The 27,215-nt window shown below is 39.4% G+C and overlaps 2 protein-coding genes across 3 annotated transcripts in view; one reads left to right on the forward strand and one right to left on the reverse strand.

Annotated features, from left to right (window-relative positions):
- LOC116576729 (uncharacterized protein C10orf95-like) lies at window positions 1–1,894 on the reverse strand. The gene is made up of 2 exons (XM_032319208.1): window positions 737–1,894; window positions 1–139 (listed from the first exon to the last, which is right to left on the reverse strand). Exon 1 carries the CDS (start codon window positions 1,546–1,548, stop codon window positions 856–858), a length of 693 nt encoding a protein of 230 aa, XP_032175099.1. The 5' UTR covers window positions 1,549–1,894; the 3' UTR covers window positions 1–139; window positions 737–855.
- Window positions 1,060–27,215, forward strand: part of DHX9 (DExH-box helicase 9) — a 52,879-nt gene continuing 26,723 nt past the window's right edge. Inside the window, exons 1-10 of one of the 2 annotated variants that reach the window (XM_032319201.1) lie at window positions 1,060–1,172; window positions 4,413–4,545; window positions 5,215–5,355; window positions 20,291–20,405; window positions 21,387–21,499; window positions 22,103–22,251; window positions 24,580–24,626; window positions 26,391–26,527; window positions 26,830–26,919; window positions 27,010–27,171. In XM_032319201.1, coding sequence (XP_032175092.1) covers window positions 4,435–4,545; window positions 5,215–5,355; window positions 20,291–20,405; window positions 21,387–21,499; window positions 22,103–22,251; window positions 24,580–24,626; window positions 26,391–26,527; window positions 26,830–26,919; window positions 27,010–27,171 — 1,065 coding nt within the window. In that variant the 5' untranslated portion in view covers window positions 1,060–1,172; window positions 4,413–4,434. Of the gene's footprint in view, window positions 1,173–4,412; window positions 4,546–5,214; window positions 5,356–20,290; window positions 20,406–21,386; window positions 21,500–22,102; window positions 22,252–23,655; window positions 23,763–24,579; window positions 24,627–26,390; window positions 26,528–26,829; window positions 26,920–27,009; window positions 27,172–27,215 lie in introns of those variants that run through there. The other variant, XM_032319202.1, reaches the window with a different exon arrangement.

The following is a 27,215-nucleotide window of genomic DNA, read 5'->3' on the forward strand; positions in this document are numbered from 1 at the left end:
TCTGAAAGTTTTATTTATACTTAATACGTTGACACTTTTGCTGTATTCATTATCTGCTACAAAACATTTGTCAGCCATGTAGAGAGGTTGAATTTCCCTTATTATAAATAACTATCGGGAACCTGCTGCTTTAAGCACCCTGAAAGGTACAAAGAAATAAAAAAATTAAGGTCTTTCTCTGATGATTTTACTCTTAATCAAAGACTGCAAACACATGAAGAAAATAAGAGTAAATGCCAAACTGTTATTTGGACTACAGGAGCAACAGAGTTTTAAAGGGGTTGATCCCTATGAGCTCGAATTGATAAAAAAAAAAGGCAATAAAAAGTGAAAAATCCGGATGGATAAGGTATGATGGGCCCAGACAATTGAATCTCTGAAAACAACCCCAACTGCAAGTATTTTGTATTGTTGCCTTTATGGGAAGCACTACAGTTCAAAAATGTAACAATGAGTACTACAATAGCTAAAGATACAAATTATTCCGAAGGTTCTGGAGACAAAGCTTATCCACAAACACAAACACAAGCTTGCACGTTTTATCCACTCATCCAGCTGGTTTTTACCGAGCTCTTAAGAGGCGCCACACACTGCAGTGAGTGGCCTCAGCTAGCCAGGCAGGTTTCCTGCCTTCACTGAGCTTTCTTTTAGAAGATGTCGGCATTAGACTATCTGAATCTCTACAATAACAAGACCTATTGAACACCAATTCTGTGCCAAGTACTCTTCACAGCACCTAAGATTTCCGGCTCCGTCTTCTACCCTTTATCTGTCATCAGCGGGAGGTCCCCATGATAGAAGCTAAGAAATTTTTTGCTACGTCAAATGCTTGCGGTCCCCACGGCTCAAAAACGTTCAAAAGCAAGGAACAAGGGAAGAATCCCGCCTGGAGCGCAGCAGGCCCAGCGCCGCAGATCTCCCTGGCGACCGCATGCGCCGCGGGGACAAGGTGGCTGCGGCCCCGCCCCTCCCTCCGGGCGCCCTCCGCCCTAAACTCGCTTCGTGCGCATGCGTACGCGCACCGACCCCGCCCCCCTGGCGCCGCCGTCGGAGCCATTTCTCCGCCGCCTCCACGCGAGCTGCGGTGTGTTTGCCGGGTGTTTCTGACGAAGGCCGCGGCCACCGGCGGTCCTGAGAGGGCTGTGTTCTCGGACGCCAGGAAGCGGACGCCGGTAGGGGAGAGACGTCTTTGCTACCCGTTGAGGGGCGTGGGGCTCCGCGCTCCCGCAGCCGGGCTTTGTTGCGAAGCGCGGGCGGCGGTGGCGGGTGGGGGAAGGGGCGAGGCGGCCGCCGGGTTCCCGGATTGCGGGCTGCGTGCTGCTCGCCGCGCCACGCCTGCGCTGCCCGAGCCCGCGGTGTAGACCCGTCCCCCCCCCCCAAGCCCCCCCTTCCAAGCAATGGCCAGTTCTCTTGTCCGAAGCAGCCAGACCCCACTTCCTCCTCCGGCCTGCGCGCGGCCGAGGCGCTGTTGCCGCCGAGTGAAAGGGGGTGCATGGCCGGGTGGGGAGCCCGCGGTGACGCCACACGCACCTCGGGCCCTTCATCCATTCATTCCGGCCACAAAGACCAGGCGCCGTCCTGCGGGCTCGGTGGTGGGGCCGTAACCACGTAGGGGCGCAGCCTTTCCCCTCCCGCGCGCAGGTTTCGGTGGTGGTGGTGGGAGGTGACGGGGAAACAAACGTCCGCAGGTTCAGTAAAAGGATTGAGGAAATGAAGCTCGTCAGGGGAGAAAGCTAGTTTCGCCATGGTCGCAAGGGAAAGCGTTTCCGAGGAGGTCGACTTTGTAGCTGATACGTGGGCCCTGAGGTCGAGAATGCGTCAGCTCGGAAGATGCGGGGAGGGGGGAAGCAGAATGGCAGAGGCAAGAAGGGATTAGCGCTTGAGAACGGAGACTGGGAAGGAACAAAGAAGGCCATCTTAGCGGAGTATGGTGAGAGGAGTGACGAAAATGGATTTTCGGGCGGTCAGAGTGGAGACGGGGATCTAGATCTAGAGATCCAGAACGTTATTGCAGCCGTCCAGGGTGCGGTAATGGTGGCCGGGATGGAGAGAAGCGAATGGATTGGAAACCTGTTCGGGAGGCAGAATTGCGTGTAGGTCCGGAGTCAGACTACCTGGCTTGGAATTCTGGGTCTCCCAGTTAAGAGCTCTCTGTCGTCTCTGGGGCAAGGTATTCTTTGTCTCCGTTTATTCATCCGGAAAGGGGGAGAATAATAATAGTCTTTTCAAGACCTGTACCCCTAGGGCAAATAATACATTAAATGTTAATAAAAATAATAACCACAATAAAGTTAACTTAAAAATGCTAAAAAAAATAATAGTCTTATCTGTATAAGTATTGTAAGGGTTAAGGAAAATAGAGGATCCTCTACGGTTACCGCCTGGGGCATGCTGAGGGTTCTCCCAAGGGGATAGCTGTGGAGGATCTGGAGGGAGTGTACGACTCCCAAGTTGTGGCAGGAGTAGCTTGGTGGATGGCGGTGCCATTTCGGGAGAGGGAAACACTTGGTCTGAGGGAAGAAGGAACAGGTTTGGGGAGGAAACTTAAATTTTTACGGAGGTGTCAGGTTAGCATTTGCTCATGAGTGCTGTGGTTGAATGAATTTGATTTTGGAGCTTAAAGAGAAAAGATTTAAGTTGCAGTATTTATTTGGACACTGAATATAATGGAGTTAGATGAGACTGCCTAGGAAGGAAGGAATTTGATCGTGTAGTCCCTTCATATTTCATGGTGCTCATTCGTCTTGAGGTCTTGTTTTTTTAACTCTTAAGGGGTGGAGTCTGCAGATCGATAGGAGCTTTCCTCAGCTTTTCAGTTAAAAGGATTTCCGCAGGGTTAGGCTGGGGTCCGGTTTTATGATGTTAGATTTAAGTGGTAACAAAATGCACTGAACAGAAGACAAAGGTTTAATGCTAGTAATAGGGTTTCTTCTCAAAGAAGACCAATTTTTTTGCATATTTTTTCTGGATCTTGCCTTTTTTTTTTTTAAATAAAATTTACTTATTTATTTTTGAGAGAGAGAGAGTTCATGTGTGTGCTGTGGGGAGGAGGAGAGGGACAGTGAAAGAGAATCTCCAGCATACTCCCCATTGAGCATGGAGCCTCACACTGGGCTTGATCCCACAACCGGGAGATCATGACCCTAGCCGAAATAAAAAATCAGAGGCTTAACTGACTGAGCCACCCAGGCACCCTTCAGATACCTTGCTTTTAATTTAGATTCGGATTTTAGACTCATAGGCTCCATATCTTTTGGTATATTTATAAACTAGATTAGAGGGAGAGGGCCAACAAGTATGGTATGGTACACACCAAGAAAACTTAATATCCTCAAATTTAAATGAATAGCAGGACCTAAACGAGAGATTTGGTACTTAACAGGTTGGTGTTTCTAGTACAGAATACTTACTGTATTTGGACTTAGTGCAGTAATATATAGTGTACGACTTTGAGGATAGTCTACTAGGAGATGTCTCAGAATGGGAATAAACTCTGATTTACACACAAAGTGATTGATGACCGTTTCTCAGTATAGTAGTTTGAATTTATGCCTCCACAGTGGGATAAGGTTAGGGAAAATTAAACTTTCTATGCCCTTGTTTCTTGCTCTGTAGAGAGACAGTAATGGTATTTACCATATAATTTTATCTCCCATTATTTGAGGATTAAGTGAGTTAACACATAAGGTGCCTCTTGTAAAAGGTCGGACATTACATAGATTTTTATTTTTTTAAGATTTACTCATTTTGAGAGAGCATGAGTGCGCATGGGTTGGGGGGAAGGGGAGAGGGAAAGAGTCCTCAAACTGACTCCCCTCCTAGCCCTGAGGCAGAGCCTGACACTGGGCTCAGTCCCAGGACCCTGAGATCATGACCCCAGCTGAAATCCAGAATCAGCCACTCAACTGACTGAGCCATCTGGGCACCTCACAAAAAATGTTTTAAGAAAAGGTCAGGGGTACTTGGGTGTCTTAGTTAAGCATCCAACTTTTGATGTGGACACAGGTAGTGATCTCAAGGTCGTGAGCCTTCCAAGCCCTCAGTCAGGCTTCAGGCTGAGCTTAAGATTCTCTCTCTACCTCTCTCAAAAAAAAAAAAAAAAAAAAAAGTCAGAATCACTTGTAGTCACCCAGAGATCACCATTTTGAGGGCTATTTCTTTTTTAGTCTTGATTTATGCATATATACTTTTATGTAGTTCAAATCGTGTAGTTTTGTATCCTACTTTTTTGTATAATGTCATAGGATTATGTCATTATGTCAATTATGTCATTAAAATTTTGTCATAAGCAGTTTTAATAGCAGCATTGTAGAATAGCGTGTGTTTAACCTAGATTTTCAGTTAATTCCAGGTATTGGTCACTTGCATTGTTTGCTTTTATAAATAATGCGATTTAACTTTTGTTTTCTTAGGTTGGAAGAAGACACTTGAATCATGGGTGATGTTAAAAATTTTCTGTATGCCTGGTGTGGCAAAAGGAAGATGACCCCATCCTATGAAATTAGAGCAGTGGGGAACAAAAACAGGCAAAAATTCATGTGTGAGGTACTACAGAGTGCAGTTTACATTTATGTGATTTTTTTTTTTTTGCACTTATTTTGGTGTTAAGAAAACTGTTTTCTGTTAGGAAACTGTGTTTTATGTTCTTTATTGTTGCTTGCCTGCTCTTTTGTTTCATTATAAATCACTTCCAAGTGAGCATTACTTTTAAAACAATCAGATAGGTAAATAATTCTGGTTAGAACGTGTATCTTCCTCAGCTTCCACAGTACCAATAGTGCAGATAAGAAAAGTTGGATCAGCTGTTTTCAGTTTTACTATTTTCTGTAGAAAGTGGAGCAATTCTTGATTGCTTAAAGTCAAATTGCTTAAAATAAATGCAAATGGAAAGCTTGTTCTTGGGTCTTATAAAATCAGATTTTAATGTGGAACATTCTGTTATAGAAGAAGAGAATAATTGAGGCACATAAATTAATGTTTTCAGATTAGTTTATCAATGGACAGCACAATTCAAGCGTTTTCATAAGTCAACTTATAAATTTTCTTAGTTGTGTTATTTTTAGTGTTTTTGTGGAGTATATCTTCAACATTTAACTGTTGAACATATAACTGTTTATCTCTTAATGGCCTATTGAATTACATATTTTTTAAGTCTCAGAATTAACCCAGGTCAATTTCCTCTAATACTTTTTTTTTTTTTTTGGACTGTTAAAGGTTCGAGTGGAAGGTTATAATTACATTGGCATGGGCAATTCCACCAATAAAAAAGATGCACAAAGCAATGCTGCCAGAGATTTTGTTAACTATTTGGTTCGGATAAATGAAGTAAAGAGTGAAGAAGTCCCAGCTGTTGGGGTAAGTACTTAGGCAAGCCAAGTCCCTGGGTTGAGTTCCTGAAGATTTTGATTTTAGTCTGATTATGTACCTGACTTGTGGGCTTGGGAAATTCCTTTAATCTGTGTGTTTTGTGGTTTTGTATATTTCATTCATTCATAAACTGAATGAATGTCATGTTCTGTGTACTTCCAAAGATAACTTTTTTTTTTAAAAAAAAAAGATTTATTTATTTATTTAACAGAGATCACAAGTAGGCAGAAAGGCAGACAGAGAAGAGGAAGCAGGCTTCCCCCTGAGCGGAGAGCCCCAGGTGGGGCTCTATGTGGGGCTTGATTCTAGGACCCTGGGATCATGACCTGAGCCCAAGGCAGAGGCTTTAACCCACTGAGCCACCCAGGCGCCCTGAAGATAACATTTTAAACAGAATATAAAAATGAGGAAAACTTGAAGACACGGTGTTTACTCCCATTGATAATTCCTTATTACAGCAGAAAGAACATTCTATTTTCTACAATGGCATATCATTCTTGTGTTTTTGATACCATGATTACTTCAATGATATTGTATAATTGTATAAGTATGCAGCAGACTCCTTTCTAGTACTCTTTTTTTAGAGGTTAACTTTATTTCTCATTTAATTAAAAAGTGAAAATTTGAGTTTTCACAAAGATGAATTCTTAACAATATAAAAAGATTCACATTATGATTTAAGTAAATACCTAAAGTAACTTAAATGAAAGATTGAGTGTTTGTAAAACCTTTAGGAATAATATCTGTTTTGGTTTTAACAATTTATTTTCATCGTGTTTGTATTCTGACTTATTTATAAAGGTTGATATAAATGTTTTATTTTCTTCCATTTCTTCCATTGCTTTGACCCAGAAGTTAGGAGACTTACTCTCTAGTATATTGTACCACTAGATAATTGCAGTTGGTTGGCCCATATGCAAAATAAAGGGATTGGACAAGGTGATCTTGGAGATTCTTTATAGCTATGAAAAGAATGTTGAAAATATCTTTCAAATACTTGGAACATTGGCATTTGACTTCATCTGTTATGACCTGTATCTTTTAGCCTCTTCCTCTTTCTTAATGCGTAGGTTTACTCAGGACAAATTCTTATTTTTGTTTTATGTGAAAATGTTTTTTTACCTTCTGTCCCACATATTTTCACTAGATGTAGAATTCTAGTTTGCCAGTCCCCTTTTCTTTTAGCACTTGTTTTTTTCCATTGTTACCTGATGAGAAGTTAATTATGATCAAATCATTTCCCTCTATATGTAACGTGTTATTTTCTTTAGCTGCATTTATGTTTTTCTTTGGTTTCCAGCAGTTTGACTATGATGTGACTAGGTGTGGTTTTCTTTGTACTTATCCTGCTTGGAATTTGCTGAGATTCATAATAAATCTATGTCTTTTACCAAACTTGGGGAATCTTTGGCTGTTATTTTTTCAAATATTTTTGCTTCCTTTGTTCTCTTCTCTGACTTTTGGGACTCATATGGTAAACTTTTGTGTATTATCCCAAAAGTCTCTGAGGCTCTTTATTTTTCTTTCTGTTCTTCAGAGTGAATGACTTCTGTTGCTTATCTTCAAGTTCATGGGTTATTCTCTCTCAACTCCCTTTTGCTCTTGTCAGTCCATCCAGTTAATTTTTTATTTCATATATTGTCTTTTTTGTTTCCAGAATTAACAGATGGTGGTGGTTGTTTGTTTGTTTGTTTGTTTTTAAAGAGATTTTATTTCTCTGGTGGCATTTCTTACTGTTTCATTCATTATAAGCATATGTGTTCATAATACGAATGAATTTTACGTCATTGAGCATAGTTATAATAGCTGTGTTAAAATTCTTGACTAAATCTGACATCTGGGTCATCTCAGGTTGGGTTCTTTTGATTGTATTTTCTCTTGAGATTTGTTTACCTTCTTCTCTGTATGTTTTGGATTATATCTTTGGCATTGTGATAATTATATTCTAGAGACCCTAAATAATGTTATATTTCTCAAAAGATTGATTTTGTACTGTCAAGCAATTTGGTTGGTTGGACTCCTATGGGAGACACTTATCTTTTGGGTAGGAGCTCAAATCTCATTTCAGTTTTCTGATCCCTTGCTAGGGAGCTTGGAATTTGTTTGTCTTGTACATGTGTTGTTCAGGGGTTAGCCAGTGATTTGGGCAGAGTTTATACACAGAATTTGAGATTCTTCGTTTTTTCTTTCCCAGGATTGCCTTCTCATTTTCTAACAGCCGTAGTTTCCCCAAGCTTGCATTCTCTGATTGTTTAGGCCAGAAAGACTGGGTTTTCTTTATAGAGTTTTAACTGTCTCACATGGTCTTCCCTTAGGCTAAAAGCCATAGTAGACTGGAATTACAGCCTTTGCTATTCCTTACTTTCTCATTTCAATTTTGATGAAGCTTCCAAGAATGAAGCAAACTGAACTGAGTCAACTTCTGAAGATAAAACTTAAAAGAAGTCACTGGGAGCTGCTAGTTTATATTATGACTGCTTCTTAAAATTTTGTTCATGGATCTGATAAAATCTAGACCTCTTAATATTTTTAAGGCCAAGCCCCTAGGGCACTACAGCTCTTTTCAGTTTTTGCTTATACACAGCTCACTCTTTGTAGATAATTAAGCTGAAGAAGCCTGGGAATAAAGTTTGAAATAAGGTTAATAAAGTTCTTTGCATACCAAAAAATAAACTGTCTTGTAGGCAGCATATAGGTGGTTCATGTTTTTTTATCCAATCATTCACTGTTGTTTGATTGGAGAATTTAGTCCATGTACATTTAGTTACTAATAAGTTTGTGCTTATGCCATTCTGTTCATTGTTCCCTAGGTATTTCTCTAGTTTCTATCTCTTCCTTTTCTTCCTTTCTTTGTGGTTTGAGGATTTTCTTTGTGGTATGCTCATACTCCTTTTTCTAATGTGTATTTCAGATTTTTGCTTTGTGATCACCATTATACTTATATGTAACAGTGAATATTGTTAATGTTTTAAGTCAGTAACTTAAGTTCTAAAGCACAGCATTTTTACACCCCTCACCAGGATGTTCTGTATCTTTGGTGTGATAGTTTACATCTTTTTTTATTTTGTGTATCCTTTAGTTATTAAAATCAGTTAATTTTACTATTTTTGTTTTTTAACAAATATAGTAATTTTTAAATATTAATTTTTAGTTTAAAAATATTAATTTTAAATTAAAATTAATTTAAAAATTAAATTAGTAAAAATAGTATTTTTACTATTTTTGTTCTTAACCTTCAGACTAGTTTTATAAGTAATTAACCTATTACTTTTATTATATATTAGCTTTTCCACTGAGGTTTATTCTTTCATATTTCTTCTTGTTACCAGTAAGTGCCCTTTGTTTATGGTAAAGAAGTCCTTTTAAAAAGATTTCTTTTATTTGAGAGCACAAGCAGGGGAAGCTGCAAAGGGAAAGGGAGAAGCAGGCTCCCTGCTAATCCTCAGTCCCAGGACTCTGGGATCATGACCTGAGCCGAAGGCAGACAGTTAACTGACTGAGCCACCCAGGTGGCCCAAGAACTCCTTATAATGTTTCTTGTAAGGCAGGTTTAATGGTAATGAATTATTATAGCATTTGCTTGTCTGGGAAACTATCTCTCTCTCCTTTGGTTCTGAATGATGACTTTGCCAGGTAACGTATGTTCTTGCTTGGAAATTTTTTTCCAGCACTTTGAGTATATCATGCTACTCCTTTCTGGTCCACAGTTTCCGCTGAAAAATCTGCTCATGGATGGGGATTCCCGTGTGTGTAATGAGATATTTCTCTTTTGCTCCTTTTTATTTTCTCTCCTTTCTTTACTTTTTGGCATTTTAATTATGATGTGTCTTGGTTTGGGTTTCTTTGCATTCGTTTTTATAACTATCCAGGCTTCCTGGATCTGGTTGTCTGTTTTCTTTCCCAGGTTAGGAAAGTTTTCAGTCATTTTTTTCTTCAAATAAAATTTCTGTCCCTTCTCTCTCTCTCTTTCCTTCTTTTTGAAACAGTGATATTTTTCTGTAAGTCCCTTAAGGTATCAACATTTTTTGAGTTCCACCCCTGGCTTTGAGTTAACTGATCCTTTCTTTTCCATCTGGTCTGCTATTTAACCCCTCTAGTGTGATTTTTTTTTTTTCAGTCCAGTTACTATATTTTTTTCATTCTCTGTGACTTCTCTAATTGGTACTTTCTTATATTTTCCATCTCTTTGTTGAAGTTCTGTGTTCATACATTCTTCTCCCCAGTTTGGTGAACATCTTTATGACCGTAATTTTAAAGTCTTTATCAGATAAATTACATAGTTCAATTTCATCAAGGTTTTATCTATTTCTTTCATTTGAAATATATTCTTGTTTCATTTTGTTTATGTTGGTTTCTCCTTCTCCCAATTCTTGAAGGAGTGGCCTCACGTAGGAGATGAACTTTTTGTTTAAGCCCCAACCCAGCTCTTTGCTGTTTCTTTTCTTTTCTTTTCTTTTTTTTTTTTTTTTTAAGATTTTATTTATTTGACAGACAGAGATCACAGGCAGGCAGAGAGAGAGGAGGAAACAGGCTCCCTACTGAGCAGGGAGCCTGATGCGGGGCTTGATCCCAGGACCTGGGATCATGACCTCAGCTGAAGGCAGAGGCTTTAACTCACTGAGCCACCCAGGCGCCCCTCTTTGCTGTTTCTTAAACGTCTGTGCTTGTCCAAGCTGATCTGTTGTATTTTTAATAGCTCCTAGTAGTTAAGGATGTGCTAATAAGATCACTCAGTGTCCCAGAGAGTAGGATCTCAGCACCTAGATTCAGGCAGACTAGAAGCCTGACCCTCAGGCAGTAGCTTTTAAAAGTATGTGACTATATATATGGTTCTGAGGTGCCAAAAGCATAAGCCCTGCTGGCCACCAGAGCCAGGTAATCTAGAAGTGTTCCCTGGGCAGCAGTTGCAAATATTTGGGCTCCAGATGAGTGTATAATTTCCTTTTTTTGGGGTACACCAATAAGCTAGAAGAAGGCAGAGGAAGATCACCAAGATGACATCTATAGTGTATGTTCCTTCAGAGCAGCTGCATAGGCAGTGTGTGCCAAACTTGAAGCCTGCCTGTTTCTCACTGTACAGTGCCTGGTGTTGGTAACCTGCCAAGAACTGTTGACATAGTCCCATGGGACTTTGCATTCCCAAGAATGCAAGCCCCTCTGGCCCTCCCAGAGCCAGGTGATTGAGGGCATCCCTGGATGTTAGCTGCAAAAAGCAGATGCATGTAAAGCTTTCATTCAGGAGACACTGGCACTCTGGAACACAGAGGGAGATAGCACGTTCCCTCAGAGGTCTCTGGAAAGGATAACAGTCAGCCCCTAGGTGCCTATTTGATTAGAAGCCTACTCCTCAGACCACAGTCATGATAATGAGCTACAAATAGGCCTCCTTCACAGAAAGACAGCTCCTGGATCTCTTCCCTCTTCCTGTGGCATGGGTATGATAGCTGTTTAAAGAGCTATCTTCAGGGGCGCCTGGGTGGCTCAGTGGGTTGAGCCGCTGCCTTCGGCTCGGGTCATGATCCCAGAGTCCTGGGATCGAGTCCCGCATCGGGCTCTCTGCTCAGCGGGGAGCCTGCTTCCCTCTCTCTCTCTCTCTGCCTGCCTCTCTGTCTACTTGTAATCTCTGTCTGTCAAATAAACAAAAAAAAAAAAAAAAAAAAGAGCTATCTTCAGTAAACACGGTATAACATATACACTTGTCAGATCACTATGTTATACACCAGAAACTAATATAATATCATATGTTGACTGTACTAAAAAAATTAATAGAAAAAAAGAATGCTTTCTCCATTGGTTATAGTCTTGTGGGACCCAGGAGTGTAAGCACACTGGCCACCTGAGCCAGGCAAAGTAGAGGTGTCCCCTGGCAGCCGTCATGAAATTTGGAGCCACAGACAGGTTCTTGAGCTCCTTTCTTTCTTTCTTTCTTTTTTTTTTTTTTTTAAAGATTTTGTTTATTTATTTGACAGAGAGAGAGAGAGACAAGACACTGTGAGAGAGGGAACACAAGCAGGGGGAGTGGGACAGGGAGAAGCAGACTTCCAAAGGAGCAGGGAGCCTGATGCAGGACTCGATCCCAGGACCCTAGGATCGTGACCTGAGCCCCCAAGGCAGATGCTTAACAGCCAAGCCACCCAGGCGCCCCTGAACTCCTTTTTAAAGGGTAATGCTGGTTATTAGTCCTGTGTGACAGGAACACAAGCTTCCCTGGCCTCCAGAGCCAGGTGATAAAGAGGCATCCCCTGTGCAGCAGCCCCCCAAATTGGGGCACCACACACATGTAAACCTTCTTTTCTAGGAGTTACTGGTGCTGTGAAGCATGAAAAGATAGTTCCCACTGGTCTCCATTCCTGGGTAGTGTTCCAGCAGACTTCTAGATGTGTTTTTAAAGTAGATGCCTGTGCCTTGGGCCAAGATTTTAATATAAGCTGGTGTCTCCTTCACTTTAAGTGTGGGTTTAGTTGGCTGCTTCTGAGCTGGGCCTTGGGACAAGGGACTTCAAGCGCATAAGCACTTTCAGAGGCTTTTTACAGATTGCTGCCATGTGGGTCTCGGAGTATAAACTCTGTTGGTTTTTAAAATTAGGTGTTCTGGACACTTGCTTCAAGTGTATATATTAAATTTTGAGGGTTGAATTCTTTGCTCATCAGGGAGGAGTTCCAGATTGAGTTCCCACCTGGCTGTGGGTTGCCACATCTGAAGTGGGGTTTATGGCAAGATTGCTCCAGCTTCCTACCTGGTGGGGTAGGATGTGTTTTGGTTTTTTTTTTTTGAAAGACTTTATTTATTTATTTGACAGAGATTACAAGTAGGCAGAGAGGCAGACAGAGAGAGAGGAGGAAGCAGGCTCCCTGCTGAGCAGAGAGCCCGACGTGGGGCTCGATCCCATGGGGCTCGATCCCAGGACTCTGGGATCATGACCTGAGCCGAAGGCAAGGGCTTTAACCCACTGAGCCACCCAGGCGCCCCAGGATGTGTTTTTTGATGTGTTTTTTTTCCCCTTCTTTGCCTGATACGTAGTCATCACTCAGCTAGCTTTTAGATTTTTTTTTTTAAAGATTTTATTTATTTATTTGACAGAGATCACAAGCAGGCAGAGAGAGAGAGGAGGAAGCAGGCTCCCCGCCGAGCAGAGAGCCCGATGTGGGACTCGATCCCAGGACCCTGAGATCATGACCCGAGCCGAAGGCAGAGGCCTAACCCTCTGAGCCACCCAGGCGCCCATTAGATTTTTTTTTAATTTCAGAAACTGTTTGCATATGTAGCTGTAGACTCCGTGTGTCTGTGAGGAAGTAGGTTCAGGATCTTCCTACATCACTATCTTGAACCAGAATGCTTGGTAGCCTAAAAAAATAATAGTTTAACTTGATATGCATTTCTTCTGTTATTTAGTAAATGGAATATTTCTTTATGATGTTCACTTGAATTTTTTTTTGAGAGAGAGAGAGAATGTGTGCACGTAAATGGGGTGGGGGCAGGGAGCAGAGGGAGAGAATCTTAAGTTTAGCCCGGAGCCTGATATGGGCCTCTGTCTCACAACCCTGAGATCCTGACCTGAGCCGAAATCAGGAATTAGATGCTTAACCAACTGAACCACCCAGGCGCACCTAATTTTCTTCATTTGAGTTGTCTGTTGATTTTATCTATCAGCTCATGTTTTATTAATTAGGTATATTATGTATATAAGTTCTAGACTTAAATGTTTTTACAGTGTTTAATACATACTAATTACAGAAATTTTGCAGAACATACAAATTGTAAAGGCAGCATGAATGAATTATGTTCTTGCCAATAGTTTTGTTTTTGCTTTGATACTTATTTATTTATTTAAAGATTTTATTTATTTATTTGTTAGAGAGTGCACATGCGTACAAGCAGGCAGAGTGGCAGGCAGAGGCAGAAAGAGGGAAGCAGGCTCCCCGCTGAGCAAGGAGCCGGATGTGGGACTTGATCCCAGGACCCTGGGATCATGACCTGAGCCAAAGGCACCAGCTTAACCAACTGAGGCAGCTTAATCAACTGAGCCACCCAGGCGTCCCAGCTTTTATATTTAAATGTGAATTTTGGGGCGCCTGGGTGGCTCAGTGGGTTAAGCCGCTGCCTTCGGCTCAGGTCATGATCTCAGGGTCCTGGGATCGAGTCCCACATCGGGCTCTCTGCTCAGCAGGGAGCCTGCTTCCTCCTCTCTCTCTCTGCCTGCCTCTCTGCCTACTTGTGATCTCTCTCTGTCCAAAAAAAAAAAATGTGAATTTTAATTGATAAAATACATGTTGCATATACTATTTTATAACCTGTTTGTTTCACTTAATGTAGTAGTACATTTTTTAGATCATTAGATTTTCCTTAGAGCCAAGGTTATATACTACCATACACTTTTAATACCTTCTTTCTTCTTTTTTAATACCAGTAGACTTAACAATGTTTCAGGTATAAAGTACGATTCAGCAGTTTCATAACATCGTGTCCTGGTCATCAGGACAAGTGTACTCCTTTACCCCATCACCTCTTTTCACCCATTTCCCCCACCACCACCTACCTCTCCTCTGGTAATCATGAATTGGTTTTCTGTAGTTAAGAGTCTGTTCTTGGGGCCCCTGGGTGGTTCAGTCAATTAAGTAAGTGTCTGTCTTCAGCTTCCGTCATGATCTAAGCATACTGGGATTGAGCCCACATCAGGCTCCCTGTTCAGCAGGGAGTTTGCTTCTCTGTCTTCCTCTGCCCCACTTTACCCCTCTTGTGCTTTCTGCCTCTCACGCTCTCTGTCTCAAATTAATCTTCAAAAAAAAATATCTGTTTTTCTGGTTGTGTCCCCCTCCCCTTTTTATCCTTTGCTCCTTTATTTTGTTTCTTAAATTCCACATACAGAATTTTCTCTGTATCTCTGCTATTGCCATTTTAATTACTGTATGTTGTAGAACTCCTTTGATTGATTTTGTTGGGGGGATCTCTGCGTCTTCTGGATCTAGATATCTGTTGCCTTTCCCAGATTAGGAAAGTAATCTGGTTATTTCTTCAAGTAAATTTTCTGCCCCCTTTTCTCTCTGGGATCCCTGTAATGTGAATTTTATTTCTGCTTGATGAAGTCACTGAGTTCCCTGAGTCTCTCCTCATTTTGCATAATATTTTTTTCGCTCATTTGTTCTCCTTGATTACTTTGCATTGCTCTTGTCTTCTTGTTCATTGATTTGTTCCTCTGCTTCTTCCAGCCTATTCAATCAAGTGTATTTTTAGTATATGTGCTGCCAAAGCGAGTACCATCAAGTGTATTTTTAATTTCATTTATTGTGTTCTTCATCTCTGATTGGTTCTTTATGTTTTCTGTCTTACGGGTTCTTACTGATGTCCTCCACTCTTTTCTCAAGTTCATTGAGTATCTTTTTTTTTTTTTTAATCATTGAGTATCTTTATGATCATTACTTTAAAGTCTCGATCAGACATGCTACTTATATCTGTTTTATGTCTCTTGCTGTGGTTTCCTCCTGTTTCATTTGTGACATACTTCTCTGAGTCCTCATTTTGCCTACCTCTGTGTCTGTTTCTTTGTGTTAGGAAAGTCAGCTACATCTTTTGATCTTGAAAGTAGTGGGCAGAATATGCCCTTTTAATAAGGTGGCACTGGCCCTTCTCCACAGGGGATGTGCAGCCATCATGGAGACCGAACTGGCTGGGGCTGTTTCACAAAGTGTCTGGAGGCAGTTGGTTAATACCCTTTTTGCCTCTACCTTCATCTTCAGTTGATTAAGAAATATGAAAAAGAAAATCCTTCCTGTTTAGTTCAGGCTGATGTCACAAAGTACCATAGACTGGTGGCTTATAAACAACAGAAACATCCTCACACTCTAGGAGGCTGGAAAGTGTAAGATCTAGGTTCTGGCTGATTTAGTGTCTGGTGAGAGCACACTTCCTGGTTCATGAAAGGCGCTCTCACTATATCCTCACCTGGTGGAAAAGGTAGGAGAACTCTTTTTTTTTTTAAGCCACCATTTCCTTTTATGGGGCCCCCCTTGTGACCTAATCGCTTCCCAAAGGCCCCACCCCCTAATACTATCACATTGGAGTCTAGGATTTCAAAATACTAATTTTGGGGAGACAGGAGCATTCCATCACAATACCTAATGTCACTGAAAACCAGGAAGTTATCCCATTCATACATCTCAAGATGAAGAAGTTTATGGCAAAAGACAATGAGGTAGATAGAACAGGATTTTGGACCTGGAGTGGGCAAGGTGGTAGAAAGGAGGACAAGTCATCACTAGTGTTTCCCACAGTTTTGTTTTTTCCTGGGATTTGGCTATTGGGACTGTCCCTATAGTATAAGCTGTACTTCGCCTTCACAGTCCTAACCTTGGAAGAGCATTGTGCTTCATGTTACATGTTATCTGTATAAAATCTTTCAATCAGAAAGATTGAAAGTAAGACATGAGTAAAGATATACAGGCAAATGAGGTACAAAATAAAAGAATCAGTGTAAATATCAAAGTAATCTTCAAGGAAGAAAGCAGAAAAGACAAATACTAGTTCACAGTATATACCTATCTACCTAATATTAGAAATGCTAATGTGTATATTGACACAACTAAAATTATAATGTGAGAAAGTAGCAAAAAATCCTAAACATAAGGAAATTTAAACACTTGGTTCTAAATGAAAATTATAAATTATGGACTATTTATGTCAAAACTCTGGAATGCCAAAGGAATTATCATTTAGTCAAAGGAAATATCAAATACTTTCATTACTGCACAAGAAATAGTTTTTTAGATTAGTAAATGGATAATTTTTTTTTTTAAACTGGTAATTTTCAACTCAGGAAAATAAAACTGAGCAGGCAGAAATTAATAGAGAGAAAATGAGAAATTACAGAATTAAAAATAAAATTGATGAGTAAAAATCTTAAATAACTGTAAAAGATAAATAGTCCATCCTAAGTCTAAGAAAATTGTAAATAACTGTAGATTCATAGTCCTGTATCAGAAACCCATGTGGTAAGATAGATTTGAGAATTCCAAATTTTTATTTTATTTATTTTTTATTTTTTATTTTTTTATTTTTTTATTTTATTTATTTATTTTTTAAAGATTTTATTTATTTACTTGACAGAGATCACAAGTAGGCAGAGAGGCAGGCAGAGAGAGAGGAGGAAGCAGGCTCCCCGCTGAGCAGATAGCCTGATGCAGGACTCGATCCCAGGACCCTGAGATCATGACCTGAGCCGAAGGCAGCAGCTTAACCCACTGAGCTACCCAGGCGCCCCGAGAATTCCAAATTTTTAATATTTTAGAGAAGTAATATGGTACACATGCCGTTATCTTATAATACCTCCAGCAAATCTGAAGCAAAATCTGGTCATCTTTCTTGCTGTGTCACGTTAATGAGTTCTTAAGAGAAAAGTAACTGTCTACTCAGTGGTTGACCTAATACAGGTTTAAAACAAGCATTGAGGGGTGCTTGGGTGGCTCAGTTAAGCATCTCCCTTCTGCTCTGGTCATGATCTCAGGGTTCTGGGATCAAGCCCCAGCCCCACGTGGGGCTCCGTGCTCAGCAGGGAGTCAGCAGGGAGTCTGCATCTCCCTCTCCCTGTACCTCTCCCCCCAGTTCTTGCTTGCATGAGTGTGGTCTTTCATAAATCTTTTTTTTTTTAATTTTAATAAAATTAAATACTTACTACCAATAAAGAACTTAGGAAGTGGAGTAGAAAAGTACTTCTTGACATGTTGAAAAGTATCATAAAAAAAAAAAGTAGGTGTGCCTGCCTGGCTGAGTTGATGGACCATACAACTCTTGATCTCGGGGTGCTGAGTTTGAGCCCTGTTTGGATGTAGAGGTACCTTAAAAATAAACTCTTAAAAAATAATTAAAGGGCGCCTGGGTGGCTCAGTGGGTTGAGCGGCTGCCTTCCGCTTGGGTCATGATCTCAGGGTCCTGGGATCAAGTCCCGCATCAGGCTCCCTGCTCGGGGGGAGCCTACTTCCCTCTCTCTGCCTGCCTCTCTGTCTACTGTGGTCTCTGTCAAATAAATAAGTAAAATCTTTAAAAAAAAAAAAATTAAAAATATATTAAACACTGTACTAAAAGCAGGTCATAGAGCAGTGCTGTTCAAAATGTTAGGTGGTCATAAATACATAAATGCATGCACATTTAGAAATATTAATGGAATTTTTGTACAAAAATTGTTTCCAGTGGATTAGGGGAAAGAAAGGTAGTATGGTACACATAATTCTTCATTGCAGATAGTTTGAGATGCATTGAACTAGGGGAATTTCAATCATATCACCACCAATTCTGTAAATAAAAAAATAAGAGGGATATATAATATAAGAGGAAAAAATGAAGTGTAAATATTATAAAGAAAAGGAAAAAATCCTGTTCACTATAATAATGAAAATTACGAAGAATCTTAAGAGTATATAGTTTGTGGGGCGCCTGGGTGGCTCAGTGGGTAAGGCCTCTGCTTTCGGCTCAGGTCATGGTCCCAGGGTCCTGGGATCGAGTCTTGTATCAGGCTCCCTATTCATTGTGGAGTTTGCTTCTGCCTCTCCCTTGCTCCTTCTCTTGCTCTTATTCACTCTCTCAAATAAATAAAATCTTTAAAAAAAGAAAAGAAGGGGCACCTGGGTGACACAGTGGGTAAGACGCTGCCTTCGGCTCAGGTCATGATCTCAGGGTCCTGGGATCGAGTCCCGCATCGGGCTCTCTGCTCAGCAGGGAGCCTGCTTCCCTCTCTCTCTCTCTCTGCCTGCCTCTCTCCGTCTACTTGTGATCTCTCTTTGTCAAATAAATAAAATCTTTAAAAAAAAAAAAAGAAAAGAAAAATTAATTAAAAATAATTGCTGGAAAAATAGCCAAAGAGTAATAACTGGTCTGCATATTAATAAAGAATTTTAATTATTGTAAGATTATAGTAATTATATTTGCATGACACTATCTCCAAAATGAAATAGATGAAAATAATGCAGAACAGGTCCTGGACATTTTTTGGTAGAAAGGCCATTTTTTGGTAGATATCGCAGGCAGAAACTAGATTGGATTACAGAAGCAAAAAACAAAATGCCTTTTTGGGCAGTAAGCATTTACAAAGTGAAAAAAGAAAAAGGACAACAAATTATTTACAACTTGTATGAAAAAGAGTGAAGTAGGAAAGTGATGTGATTTAAAGCTTGGGTTGAATTAGCTTGAGGTAGAAGAGATACTACCTTCACGGAGGCCAGCAAGGCAACAGACAGACTACTCCTAAAATTGAGTTTGTAGTGGTAGGCAGAAAATTGAAGGTTCTCCTTCCTCTGTCACAGAGACTTTTCGTTTTCATAGCTCCGGCTCCCAAGCTCAATATGTACAACAAGATACTCAAGAAATAATTAAATCAAATTTGTAGGTGGGTAAAAGGAAAATGAGCTCGGAAACATTCATTAGGCTGGAAAAAAAAGGAATTAGACAGGTGTTTAGATCTTTACCTGTGTGGCTTTTGTCAGGTTAACTGAATTTGAGTATCTGGGCCACTGTGCTGAGTACCATAAGTGATAGAAAGGCCATGGGCAGGCTGGAGACTGTCTTCTGATCAGGAAGGAGTCATTGATAGTTTTTGGAGAGGAGAATACTGTGATCAAAAGCCTTTGAGATGGGGGGCCTTGGTGGGTCAGTTGGTTAAGCGGCTGCCTTTGGCTCATGTCATGATCGTGGGTCCTGGGATCCTCCCACTGAGCAGGGAGCCTGCTTCTCTCTCTCCTCCTGTCTCTCCTGCTCCCTCTGCTTGTACTGTCTCTGACAAATAGAATCTTAAAAAAAAAAAAAAAGAAAAAGAAAATGTTGATGCTTTTTGACCCAGGAATTTCACTTAAGCAAATCTTTCCTGAAAAGAATAAGCCAACGTAAAGTACAGAGGGTTTATGGCAGTGTTTTATAATTTAGGTTGGCTACAAAACTAAATGTTCATCAACAGGGTATTGTTAGAGTTATATGTACTACATCCATACAGTGCAGTAATAAGTCATTAAAATTCATGTAGATTATTAATCTTTAAAGAAGTAGAAGATGTGGAATACCTGGGTGGCTCAGTTAAGCATCTGCCTTCAGCTCAGGTCATAGAGCCCCCACATCGGGCTCCCTGCTCAGTGGGGAGGCTGCTTCTCCCTCTCCCTCTTCCTCTGCCTCTGCCTCCCCCCCCCATCCTTATAGGTGTGTGCATGTGCGCTCCCTCACCTCTAGCATGTTCTCTCAGATAAATCTTTTTTTAAAAAGTAGATTTATACTATTTTTACATCTTGGACGTGGCATTCTCCCTGGAAATATCTCCTCTTTGTACTCTTCATTGTTGTCCTCACTTTTCCATATCTCTCTTCATTTATGTGTGGTTTTGCCAGTTCACTTATTTAAATAGTGATTTTGCACAGTCCCCCTATTTCTCTCTCCTTCATTTTTTTTTCTGTAGTAGTGTATCATACTTGACATATTATGTGTTTATTCACTTTTTAGTTCTGTAAGAATTAGAACATAGCTATTTGAATATAGCTCTAAGTACAGAATATCTGTCTCTTTTGTTAATTTTATTCTTAGTATCCAGAACAGTGTTTACTCTATAGAAGGTTCCTAACAGATCGTTCTTGAATGTGGAATGTATTTATAAAGCTACTAAGTGGAAAAACGTTAACTATACACCATAAACCAACCCCACTTTTTGTGGAAAACTGTATTTGCTTACACATTACACATATAAAATCTCCAGGTGGAGAAGTATGAGTAATTTTTACTATCCTTATTCTTTTCTGCCTCAAGTAAGAGCATAATAGTTTATAAACATTGAAAACAAAGATGTTAATATTATGGGGTTAAGAACGGGTCACACATGGGCCTTCTTTAAGTATAAGAACATGTGCTAGTCCCTGTGAGGGTAAAATTACTGATCCTGCCTTGATGTTTCCTCTTGCAGGTAGCACCTCCTCCACCCCCACTTACTGATACACCTGACGGCACAGCAACTCCTGGTGGAGGTTTACCCACAACCATGGGAGGGCCTCTTCCTCCACATTTGGCTCTTAAAGCAGGTAAGGGGTTTGATTGTGTGTGTATGATGTGGTAAGATACACGTGATCCTTCTTGGTCTTCATCTCTTTCTCATTTGGATAGGAAGATAACTACATTGAACTCTTAATGTTGAGACATCCGAGGGCCTTCATAAATTTGCAAATACCAACAGTGATTTCTCATACGAAGTGTAATGTAGCTTAATTCCTTACTTTCATTAGCTTTTACTAATTTTTATTTCTGGATAGATTTTGCACTAGGGCTAGAACATTTGGTTAAAGGGTCTTATTTACTGCCCTTTCTTGTTTCTAACTTATTTCTACCAAATATGTTGTAGGCGTACACCTTGTGCATCCAAGGTGTTACTGAATTCTGTATATTATCAAAGCTTTTCTTGGTCTGCCCCAGTATAGGATAGATTAACTTGGATCTTGGTCAAGGTACTTAAGTCTTAGATCCAGTATTTATGAAATGAGATTAACAGTAGTATTTATTTCACAAGATTGTTGTGAGGAATAAATTTTTTAAAAAGCATGTCATAGACTCAGTAGAGTTAATAATCAGGCAGTATTAGGTATCTTTAGTTACTCTGCTTTCTTACCAAAGTTCAACATTTTCTTAGACCTTTTCAGCTTCTTATCCCTATCACTAGTGCTAACAAGTTTCTCTCAAGGTCCTATTTAGGAAGGAAGCAGTTTGAACAAATTTAATCAGTTATCAAGTTTAATCAACTTAAAAATGTATGCTAGATTGTCAGTCACTTATGATCATTGCTAGTAGCTCTCCTCTACATACCAGCCTTGAGATTATCAATTTAGACCTATATTTCAGTCATGAAACACTTTTCAAGAAGTCATGAAGATTTGGGGCACATTTCCAAATAATTGAAACTTGGGCTTTCTAGTTACCAGATTGCCAAAATCTAAAAATAATGTTTAAAATATTTAGGTTCTTCCTACAGTTCGATTCATTAAGAGAACAATTATTTTCTTTCCTTACAGAAAATAATTCTGGAATTGGGGCCTCTGGTTATGGTCCTCCCGGGCCCACTTGGGATCGAGGGGCCAACTTGAAGGATTATTATTCAAGAAAGGAGGAACAAGAAGTACAAGCGGTAAGGCTGTGATATCACCCTTTGTGACATACGTAGGATTGTCCCTTACTACCTGGTTCACTGCAAGACTTAAGATATTCACAGCTTAATAATTTGGTGATTCTTCTAAGTCATTGTTTGAGGCTACTTATTCACACAAGACAACATAAACCTAAGCTACCCATTAAATCTGGTCTCTAGAATTGCCTGTGAAACAACGGGTATTTTTCTTGTGGTAGAATGTGTCCTCATCTGTGCACAGGAAATTGTAAATACCTTAGTAAACCTTATTTCATGAGCACTTAAAAATGTCTTCATAAATATATATTATATAATTATACAGTATAATTATTAATTATATATTATAATTATTATATAAACATATTAATATAATAATAAATATATTAAATATACAATACATTATCTATTAACTTATTTGTACAATGGGATCACCAGATGCAGCAAAAACTAATTCTGCTCAGTTTTGTCTAGGAATAGAAGCATTAAAAATAGTTTTTTATTATAAAGGATGGTACAAATTAGTTATTTTTAATAAATTTCTGTACCTTAGATAGGCATAACTAAAAGTAATGCAGCCAAATTTAATTATCATTGATTCAACAGACTTTAGAGTCAGAAGAAGTGGATTTAAATGCTGGGCTTCATGGAAACTGGACGTTGGAAAATGCTAAGGCTCGTCTGAACCAGTATTTCCAAAAGGAAAAGATCCAAGGAGAATATAAGTACACCCAAGTGGGTCCTGATCACAACAGGTTTGCTTGTTTCAGTCTTTTCCTTCTGTAGTAAGTTAGGATTGTTTTGTATAGTCATTGTTCTATTTTTGTATGTGTTACCTGATTCAGTTTGTGGATTAGCATTGAATTGTGAAGATACTTTGCATAAGAAAAAGTATCATTGATTTGTAATTAGTAGTTTACCATGATTTTCATTTCCGAGGAGGATTTTAGAAGTTCTGTGAAAGTCTGCTGATTGTGTTGCTAGACTTCTAAGGTTCTCATTTGTATCTGAGAGGCAAAAATCATAGCTTCAAGTGGTGGTTTATTCCTGATTTAAAAAGCAGCCTGAGGTGGTGAGTTTATTCAGTGTGGTATTGTTGAAGTAGTTAAAAGGATTATTTCTGTAATGGGTCACGTTAGATACTTGTCTTCTAAAGTCTCAGGTAGAGGGCATTGCATCTAGATCCAAATTTTCCTTTTGTTTTGGAAAGTTGCCAGCTCTTAAGAGTCCTGTTGAGATGTTGAAGGGCTTATTGTAAAGCTGAAGGATAGCTTTAGTCTTTGTATGTGAGTTCATGGGCTTACTTTTGTTCTGTTAAATATGTAAAACTGAACATAAAGGGAGGTCTTAGTTGACAGTATGTTTCTCAGCCTGCTTGCTATTCTTCCTGAGAGCATTCCAGGGTGTAGTAATTATTACTCCCAGGAAGGCTCATACGGATTAGACGCTTCTGGGGGCACTATATTTTTATTGGAAGAGAAAGAAGGCTATAGTGGAAACCTTCTGGATGATTTAATTTGCTGTCCTTTATTTATATGAAATAAATTATTCAAAATACATTAAAAGTATTTTCCTTGAAAATCAGTGTTCTCCCTTCGATGCATCTAGTAATCCTAAAATAATTATGACTAAAATAAAACTTAAATGCTGTGGTCAAAATGATGTTCTGAGCATGGTTCCCCCTGCTTCCTGTTTGTTCAGTCCTGAATTCTCAAATACTTAATTTGACATCAGATTTTTTAAAACCCTTGGAGGTTATAAAGGATCCATTTGTTTATTTTTCTTTAAGGACAAAATACCTTCTGAACTGATTAATTTATTTTAGCACTTGGTGACTTTAAGAACAAATAAAATGTCTCTGAAGCTTGTTATAAACTGTTTTGATACCAATATCTTATTGACTCTTGATAGAAAAAGAATTGAAGAATTCAGGATATGACAATGAGGGAGGCAAAGACAATTGGGGGAGCTAGGACAGCATCTCCTTGTATGTCCTTTATTTAAAGGCATAACAGACAGCAACACCAGAGGTCTGTGTTCATACACACATGTGCTGCTGCTTAGGCTGAACTAAGCAATCACATGGAATACTATTGTAAACTGATTTCTGGTGTCGCTGTTCCCCCTAGGTGGAGGAGAATGAGATTGAGTGCTGACTTTAAGCCTGGCTGAGAAACATACTGTCATCGGTGTCATTAATGAAAGGGTGGATGTTGTTCCCCTGAAAGCCAGTGGCCTTTGACCCCTGAAGCCCCTGTGCCTGAAGGTCAGTTCACAAGAGGTATAGGAAGGAGTCTAACATTTATTTTTTCTTAAGCCTTACCTAACCTTTTATTCACAGCACAAAGTCAAGGCTAGAATGTACCTGAGCAGTGGAAGGATCAGAAAGCATAGTTTTCAAAGGACAGTTGTTTTATTGAAACTAAATTCACCCCCTAGAATCTGCTAGCCATTTAGGCTCTAATTTCCAAAAATATTTTGTTCCCTGGTTTAAGTAAGTGTGATACCAATAAGCTAAGTTTTTTGTTATCAAGGGCTGCTTCCAACTGCAGGCAGATACCAGACCCCTGCCTCAGGAGCCACAGATACATGCATAGTGTTCGTATGTTCATGTGTATGTGTGCATGCGTGCATATATTTAGCTTATCTTAGCAGATTAAAGTCATTAGTGAGTGGCCCATGCAAAGCAATCTTAAAATAATCACAACTATAATTTAAAGAATTTGGGGCCTGTGGTATTTTTTGGTCCCAGGCTAAATGGAAAATTCCTTTTCATTGAATGTGTTCTAGCTATTGAGACCGCAACCTCTGGAGTAAGTAAACACAATCTAAAACCTTAACATTTTCTTTTCGTGAACAGTTGGCTTGTCAACTTTGATTATAGTTGTCTCGTACCATGTTGTACAGTATTTGAAGTTCACATATACTTGATTCGTTCTAGGACTGAGCAGAAATAAGTGTTTACAGTGGTTTTTTGCTGTGACTTGCCTAAGCAGTTGGAAAGCCTGCCTGATTTGGGAGTCCTGGATTTAGTAATTTCTAACAGTAAAATTCCTAACCTTGTTTTGTATATGTTGTTACAGGAGCTTTATTGCAGAAATGACCATTTATATCAAGCAGCTGGGCAGAAGTAAGTGTTACTGCTTCCCTGATACTCTGTCTTATAGTGGAGTAATACATTAAAGTTTTCAGCCACATATATAGTCTTTATTAATTGAAAGGGTGTTTTAGAATATTAGTAATTATATGAATTAGAGGGCCTAATTTCCCAGTTTGCAGGTGAAAAAAAAAAAAGAATCATGCTAGTATTATATTTCATAGTGTAAGAGATGGTATGTGGTAGGCTGCTCAGGAGTTCGCCAGTCAGAGAGCTCCAAAACATTTTTTTTTTCTGTACATAAATTTGTTCAGGGAGTTAGGTGAAATTTAGGAAGTAGAGTAGATGTAGAGTAGATGATAGCATTTGAAGCCCCATGGTGGATGTGTAGCTTTTAAGAATCTTAGAGGCAAGAAGAGGTGAAAAAATTACCTTGAGGAAACAGGAATGGATTGGGGGTGTTCATAAGGGAAATAAAAAGGCAAAGATAAAATTGTGTGTATTCTCTATTCTTAATAAGATTAAAGCGGGCAGTGTGTTACGCTTGAAAGTAAGGAACTAGCTTACTGGTTTTGTCACTAACATTGCTAGCACCCTGTTAACTTATCTGCAAATTGAGAGAAACAGCTTAAGATTCTTTTCAGTTTGAGAATTCTGCAGCTGATACCTAAGGATTTAAATTTATAGTATATGAAAGATTTTCCTCATAAAAATCAAACCTTCAAATGAATCATTGAGAGCTGGAGTTGAATTTTTTATCCTAGACTTTAAAAATAAGTTAGACTTTGAGTAGACGGGATGTGAAGGGAATGAGGATAAAGGCAGTCCAACCTGTTGTGCTGTTGATCTGACCTTCAGAATTAATTTGACTGATTTGGCTAGTAGGCCTAAAAGTATCTGCGCCCCTTTCTTACCTTGTCTGCTCGTAAAGCTGAATGATACTAGAGAAGAGACTTGGTATTGGCATTTTCTTTAAGAATTTGAGTAGTTGCTGGCTTCAGTCTGGTGCCAGGATCCCAAATTATAGGCCTCTGGCCAAATACAACCCACTACCCTATTGCATAAAACAAAATTTATTAGAACACAGCTACACTTGTTTGTTGATGTCAGGGGCTAGTGGCACACTTTGGTAAAAGGCCAGATCGTAAATATTCTAAGCTTGCAGGTCACATGTACATAGCCCATTGTTATTTTTGTCTTATTTTTTATAACCCTTTAAAAACATGGAAGCCATTTTTAGTTCCTGGGCCCATAGTTTATAAAACCCTAGTTTATGGATGCATCTAGGTTACTGGATGCTTAACCAGTAAGCTAGTTCCTTACTTTCAAGCGTAACACCCACAGAGTTGGGTGGCTGTGACAGCATGTGGCCTGCCAAGCCTAAACTACTTAGTATCTGATTCTTTGTAGAAGACTGCCAACTCCTGGCACTCAGTAACCACTTTGGACCCATTTCATTTCTTCCCTTGTTTTGCTTTTCAAAAGTTAAACTGCATTTTCTTTATTTTAACACTAGATGATGATAATGACAGCTTGGTTGAAATAGGTTTTCTGCTTTTATAATGTTTTGTCTGTATCTTAGTATCTGCTTGTAATCAAGATGGTTATTTAATTGATATGCTGTTTGTGGAATTGTTTTTTGGTTAGCAGTTAATGTGAAAAAAGAACTTAGAGTATAACATACTCTGTAGTTCAGGGGCACTTTTGTATCTAAGCCCCTAGTTGCCTATGATGAGATGTTTCTTTAGTTGGATGATTTATCCTCTTCTCTTTAATAATCCTGAACTTAAATTCTAGGGATTTTCGCACGTGAACATGGATCAAACAAAAAACTGGCAGCCCAGTCCTGTGCTCTGTCACTTGTCAGACAACTCTACCATCTTGGAGTAATTGAAGCTTACTCTGGACTTACAAAGAAGAAAGAAGGAGAAACAGTGAGTCTTTATACTTAGTAGCCCAGGGGGATATTTTAAGATTCACTTTAGCTTTTGATCAGTATTTGTCTAAAGAAGTTATCTTACCTTAAGAAAGGGAAATGGCCCTACTCATCCCTAATCATCTCTCTGGCATGATAGAGTGGACAATGAGTAATCACTAGTCATTCTTACACCTTGAGGATGAATTTACTCGTTGACTTTAAGAATATTGTACTACATGCTCTTATTCCTGCTTTAGTAGATTTGAGTAGTGTTCATGTGTATGTTGCATAATTTTCATGGCTGTCCTTTTCCTGTAGGTGGAGCCTTACAAAGTTAACCTCTCACAAGATTTAGAACATCAGCTGCAAAACATCGTTCAGGAGCTAAATCTTGAGATCGTGCCCCCGGTAAGCATACAGTTAATTTAGTACACCTTTGTATTAAAAATTTGTAGTCCAACAAGCAACTGGTATTTTTTTTTTCTTATTTTTTAATAGCCTGATGATCCTTTTATGCCTGTCGTGCTGAACCTTGGCAAATTGGCTCACTTTGAGCCATCCCAGCGACAAAACCAAATGGGTGTGGTTCCTTGGTCACCTCCACAATCCAATTGGAATCCTTGGACTAGTAGCAACATTGATGAGGGGCCTCTGGCTTATGTGAGTGCAGCATTGTATTTGAGCTCAGACTCTTGTGTTTTACT

The sequence above is a fragment of the Mustela erminea genome, chromosome 17 (assembly GCF_009829155.1).
Source record: "Mustela erminea isolate mMusErm1 chromosome 17, mMusErm1.Pri, whole genome shotgun sequence".
Classification (NCBI taxonomy): Eukaryota; Metazoa; Chordata; class Mammalia; order Carnivora; family Mustelidae; genus Mustela; species Mustela erminea.